The following is a 6,107-nucleotide window of genomic DNA, read 5'->3' on the forward strand; positions in this document are numbered from 1 at the left end:
GAACCATCAAACTTCTTAGGAATGTGAGATATGTTCCACTACTTAAGAAAAATCTAATCTCCTTAGGTATGTTAGATGCTATAGGGTGTGAATACAGGGATAAAGAAGGAACTCTTGAGGTGCTAAAGGACTGTAAAGTAATATTAGTTAGGGAAAAGATAAATGACTTATTTATAGTCAAAGGAGTTGAGATGATGACAGGAGCTTATGTAGTCATCACAAATGAGATCACAGAGGCTGATGTATGGCACAAAAAGTTATCTCACATAAGTGCTAAAGGCCTAGAATCCTATCTAATCAAGGAATTCTCCCTAAAAGTCTCTCAAAAGATCTAACCTTTTATGAACACTGTGTTTTAGGGAAAACCACAAGGCAAAGTTTCACTAAAGCGCAATATACCACAAAAGCTATCCAAGACTACATATGCTCTGACCTGTGGGGTCCAGCTCCTACACCTAACCTAAGTGGCTCAAAGTATTTGCTTTCTTTTATTAATGATTTCACTAGGAAAAGGTGGGTCTACTTTCTTAAAACTAAAGACCAAGTGTTTGATAGGTTTAAGGAATAGAAACTCATGACAGAGAAACAAACTTCTAAAGAAATTAAATACCTAACAGCTGATAATGGACTAGAATTTTGTAGTGAAGAGTTCAACAACTTCTGTAAAGAAACAAGAATTACTAGGCATAAGACAGTTAGATTCACTCCTCAACAAAATGGAGTTGTTGAAAGACTAAATAGAACAGTCATGGAAAGAGTTAGATGTCTTCTATCAGATGTAATTCTAAGTGAAAATTACTAGGCAGAGGTTGCAAGCTACACAGTGTACACCTTAAATAGGTGTCCACATTCCTCCCTAAACTTTTTGATTTCTGAAGAAAAATGATCCACACATCCACCTAGATAACCTAAGGGTATTTGGATGTGTTGGTTATATTCATCAAAATTAGGGAAAATTAAAATCTAGGGCAGTAAAATGTATGTTTGTAGGGTTTTCTGAGGGAGTAAAAGGATTTAAAATGTGGAACCCTATTGAAATGAGGTTTATTATAAGCAGAGATGTCACTTTCAGAGAGAAAGAAATGTTTATGCAAAAGGAAAGGATTGAGGTGGAGTCACCTAAAGTTTCTTCCACTAACCAAAACCCTCCTATAGATTTAAAAGAAGAAGAGGATGCCTTAAATGAGACCACTGGGAATACTGTAGCTGTACCTGACCTAAGTCAGTATTCCTTTGCTAGGGATAGACAAAGAAGACTGGTTACTCCAGCTAGGTATATTGAAAATAACTATATGAACCTAGTTTTAAACGCCACAATAGCTCCTAATGACCAAGAACCAACCACTTTTGAAGAGGTAGTGAATTGCTCTAATGCTAGGTCTTGGATTCAAGCTATGCGTGAAGAGATGGAGTCACTCACTGTCAATAACACCTGGACCCTAGCTATTCTTCCTAAAGGTTGTAAACTTATAGCTTCTAAATGGATATAAACTAAAGGAAGGTTCTACCAAAGAAGAAAAGCCTAGGTACAAGGCAAGGTTAGTGGCTAAAGGATTTACTCGGAGAGAAGGAATAGACTATACTGAAATCTTTTCACCAGTAGTGAAACAAACCTCTATTAGGCTTCTTTTATCTCTAGTTGCCCAGTATAACCTAGAGCTAGATCAACTAGATGTTAAAACTGCCTTCCTACATGGAAACTTAGATGAGGTTATCTATATGGTTCAACCTAAAGGGTTTAAGAAAAAAGGTAAGGAAGACCTATATTGTCTACTAAATAAGTCAATATATGATCTAAAACAATCCTCTAGATGTTGGTACAGAAGGTTTAATGACTACATAGAGAATATAAGTTTTCAAAGAAGTTCCTATGATATTTGTTCTTACATTAACTCTACTACCTATAAGGACAAAGTCTACCTATTACTCTATGTTGATGATTTGTTACTAGCAGGAAAGTCTAAGGAGGATTTAACTCATGTCTAAAATCGCCTAAAGAGAGAATTTGACAAGAAAGACTTGGATCAATCTAGAAACATCCTTGGGATAGAAATTCAAAGGGATAAAACATCCTCAACCCTAACCATAATTCAACTAAGCTACTGTGAAAAGGTAATAAACAAATTCAATATGACAAATGCAAAATAAGTCACCATTCCTATTGCTACACACTTTAAACTTTCCTTTGAGAACTCACCAAAAGAGACAGACATAGAACATTTGACTCAAATACAATCAATTCCATACAATCAAGCAATAAGGAGTCTAATGTACTTAATGATATCTACTAGACCATACTTATCATACAGCACTAGTTTAGTCAGTAGATACATGTCAAACCCTGGAAAAAGACATTGGGAAGCAACAAAATGGATTTTAAGATATCTTATTTGGTCTAAACAGTCGAAATTAACATATCAAAGTACTAATGAATCAAATTTAGAGCTATATGGATATGTTGATTCAGATTTTGCAGATGACCAAGACAAAAGGAGATCTCTAATAAGTTATCTATTCTTATTTGGGCCGAACTTGTTGTGTTGGAAAGCTAACTTACAGTCAATGATAGCATTGTCAACCACAGAAGCAGAGTACATGGCACTTTTAGAAGCAATAAAGGAAGCACTATGGTTAAAAGGATTAATGAAGGACTTTGGTATTAATCAAACAGTAGTTAAAATCTACTGTGATAACCAAAGCGCCATTCACCTTTCCAAAAACCCTCAGTATCGTTCAAGGACCAAACATAAAGGTCAGAGACAAAATAGAGAAAGGAGAAGTCGAGGTGCTAAAAGTTCATACCACCGAGAACACAACTGACATGCTTACCAAACCCGTGAGTAAACTCAAGCTTACTAACTGTTTTGGTCAGATCGAGTTTCTGCTTCCTGAAAAAGGGTGAAGACATGTTAAATCCAGAAGCAGAAGAGGTTGCATGTTGAGCTTAAGGTGGAGATTTGAAGATTATAAGCTCATACATAAACATTCAAGAAGCTGTTTCACATTTCTTTAATCTTTACAGTTAGTTATTGTAACTACTTGTATCAGAAATTAGTATAAATACTCATCATTTACAAAAAAAATTTATATACAACAACTACATAGCTTCAAGAAGAACTTGAAAAATCTGTAAAGAAAAAGAGTCTGTGACTTAGCTTCTTTAATAAAACTCTCTCCTTCCCGTGGATGTAGGCTTTAATAGCCGAACCACATACATCGCTGAGTAATTTTTCTTCCCTTTCTTCTCATCATCTACAAGATAGCTCGATCGTTTACCTTTTTTCTTCATATCATCTAGAAGATCGACCAATCGTCTACTTTTTCCTTCAGTAATCGTCACACGATTGCATGTTTGTTTACCCTTTCCTTCTACCATCATCTACTCGATTGTAAGACTCTTCCATCATATACTCAAAACAGTCACACAGATCAAACAAGAAGAAAGCATTAAGGTTAGAAGAAAGTAAAATAACACAGAAGGCGGAGAACGAGAGAATTAGTGAGCAAGAAAAAGAAAGAGAAAGAAAATTAATTTGCATTAATCACCCATCAGAAAAAAGAAGTCTTTTTCATTTTTCCATTAGACAAAGAGTAGTGGGATCGACCACGTGTAAGAGATCAGCTGGAAAATCGTAGGCTCTTATCAACCAAGTTCTCTACTAACCAAAAGACTTGGGGCAAAGAACAGGGCTCTCGGTTTGGATCAGTTGTAAAGGGCCTCACCTTATTTTCATCATTTGGGCTAATTGTTTTCTTTTTTAGCAGAAGGTGGCCCAACAATATCATTAACTCATATTTAAATTTACTAAATATATTCAATAATCATATTTAAGTAGGAAAAGTAAGGTTTAGAGTTTACAATACAACCTTTGTAGCTTCAAATTGACCGTTGATTCCGCTCCAATCTCCTCACGAGCCGACTATGAATCACCATGAGAGTCTTTCTAAGTATTCTCTGACCTTAGAATGGGATGGTGGGATCCGGGAATGACTAAATTAGGGATTAATTTAGTATAAAAATTGAGAGAGAATCGAGGAAGTTTCTAAAACTTCTTTCAGAAATTCTAAGTTTACCAAATGGAATTTGATTTCCAACTAACTCGAATATCACCAAATGGCCAAGAAAGTTAAACTTTACATAATCACTCAATTTATAGAACAATTACATGTCATAAAAAATTGAGTTAACCGCATTTTGACACTTCAAAATGCACTCAATTTCAGTAGGATTAGTGGCTTGTTGTAGAAACAACACCTAGTAAATGGAGTTACTCATAATTCCACTTAAAGTGGGATTTTCTCACTCAATAAAATTGTTGGATTTTTCCACTAAATGAGATTAATTTTTTACCTTTGACTTTTGGACTCAACATTTGACTTTAGTCAAATTTTAATTAAATACAATTTTAATTCAAAATTAATTCAAAAATCATTTTGGAATTTCCACTTAGTGTAATCAACCTTTGACTTTTGACTTTCAAAGCTTGGTGAAGTCAACATTTTGACTTTTAATCTATTTTGACTAATTCTATTTAATTTCAAAATTAATTTTAATAATTAGTTAAAATTAAATTAATATTAAATAATTAATTAATTAGGTTAATTTAATATTCAATTATTAAATCCAATGCTAATCCCTATCAATATGAATCTCTATTCATAGTCTTTATATTTAAATCTTATTTAAATATCTCAAACTCTCTTTTTATCATTAAGTTCTCAATAGAATGATACATCGTTAAATATATTGCACATATTTAACACTTATTCCCTAATTCAATTTCGAACACTTCGAATTCACTCATCACACTATTCTAAGGTTTAGTCTCATTTGAGCTAATAAGGGGATCTCATGGACATACAGATCATAGGTTCTAACGATCTGAGTTTAATCGGCTAAACTCTTTAACCCAATTAACCAACATTCGTTAACTACTGGGTCACTCCAATAAAGTCACTAGTTGCATTCCCCTCACTTTAGATATATTTCTGTCCACTTGATATAACCATAATCAGTAAGTCAACCTTTCACAGGTTATTTGTAATAATGGTTGGGTCAAAAGCTATTTTACCCCCGAGATTACATCTTGTTCTTTAAGTCCCACTTATTCTCTAATGAATAATTGGTTTGTGATCCAATCACCAAACCAAGTCCCTCTTGGGCTAATGAGAGGGTAGGGTCCCTTGTTCAAGCCCTAGAGATAGCACTTATGGGAACAACCTCTCTATTATCCCTAAAAGTGGGTAGGAATGAGTTCCGTCTTGCACACTATGTCTCCAGCTATCTACCTGGTCTTACCTCTGAAATGGAAGGCTTATTGAGCCGGTGCTGATGAGTCAACCCTCACCCATGTAAATCTAAGGATAATCCTGAATAAACAGAAGTTCATAGTTAGCTCAGAATTAAGGTCAAGTTATGATAACTTGTAAGAAATAAAAGTTATTGTATCTCTTCCACGTAAAAAAATAAGAAAAATGCATGAAGTTTTGAGATCCTTTATTAGAATTTATACAAAAACGGAGTACGAGATAACACACTCTCAATATCTAACATATCTAAATATCGGACTGATATTGCTATCTTTATGCAGAATACCCTTCAGCACAACCAGATGAATGCACGATCACATAAGCCAAGTACCCACTGACATGATCAAGCAAGAACTGCAAGAAAAGCGGATGATCGCATTGCTATAAGCGATGAGGCATGACATGACATGGGCGGTGGGAGTCAATTCACAGACTGCGTTGGTAGCCGGTAAGAGAACTTTGTTGAAGATTCAATGAACCCCTGACACGCTGCAGACAGCGCAACAGGATATGGAATTTAATGTGCCCCATCAATGCAACCATGAGAAAGATAAAATAAAAGAAAAAAGAAAAAAGAAAAAGAAAAAAGCATCTTCGAACGCCTATAAATACCCATGCAATTTTCATGCAGAAAGAATAGTGGGAAAGGAGAGAAAATTTTGAGAGGAAACTCTACTGAAAACCTTCCTATTTTTCCATAGAAATTCCCTAGTGAGAGCTTAGGATTCCTGTGAGAGAGAAAGAAGGATACCACTGTTTAATGTTCTAACTAAAGCAGTTATCAAAGGAGCCATAAG

The 6,107-nt window shown here is 34.8% G+C and overlaps 1 protein-coding gene across 1 annotated transcript; it reads left to right on the forward strand.

The window, feature by feature from the left end:
* Positions 1–1,019: 1,019 nt before the first annotated feature.
* LOC150032660 (uncharacterized) lies at positions 1,020–2,820 on the forward strand. The gene is made up of 3 exons (XM_090306973.1): positions 1,020–1,355; positions 1,474–1,750; positions 2,468–2,820. Exons 1-3 carry the CDS (start codon positions 1,020–1,022, stop codon positions 2,818–2,820), a joined length of 966 nt encoding a protein of 321 aa, XP_090163099.1.
* Positions 2,821–6,107: the final 3,287 nt, after the last annotated feature.

Source organism: Benincasa hispida, chromosome 11 (assembly GCF_027475165.1).
Source record: "Benincasa hispida cultivar pf3 chromosome 11, pf3_genome.v1.1, whole genome shotgun sequence".
NCBI classification, from domain to species: domain Eukaryota; kingdom Viridiplantae; phylum Streptophyta; class Magnoliopsida; order Cucurbitales; family Cucurbitaceae; genus Benincasa; species Benincasa hispida.

What these genes read in the sequence shown, in the direction of transcription:
- LOC150032660 (XM_090306973.1), top strand. Translation starts at nt 1,020, where the DNA reads ATGTGGAACCCTATTGAAATGAGGTTTATTATAAGCAGAGATGTCACT. An exon ending in AACCAACCACTTTTGAAGAG is followed by an intron (nt 1,356 to 1,473) that starts GTAGTGAATTGC and finishes GTAAACTTATAG; the next exon opens with CTTCTAAATGGATATAAACT. An exon ending in TAAAGGGTTTAAGAAAAAAG is followed by an intron (nt 1,751 to 2,467) that starts GTAAGGAAGACC and finishes ATGTTGATTCAG; the next exon opens with ATTTTGCAGATGACCAAGAC.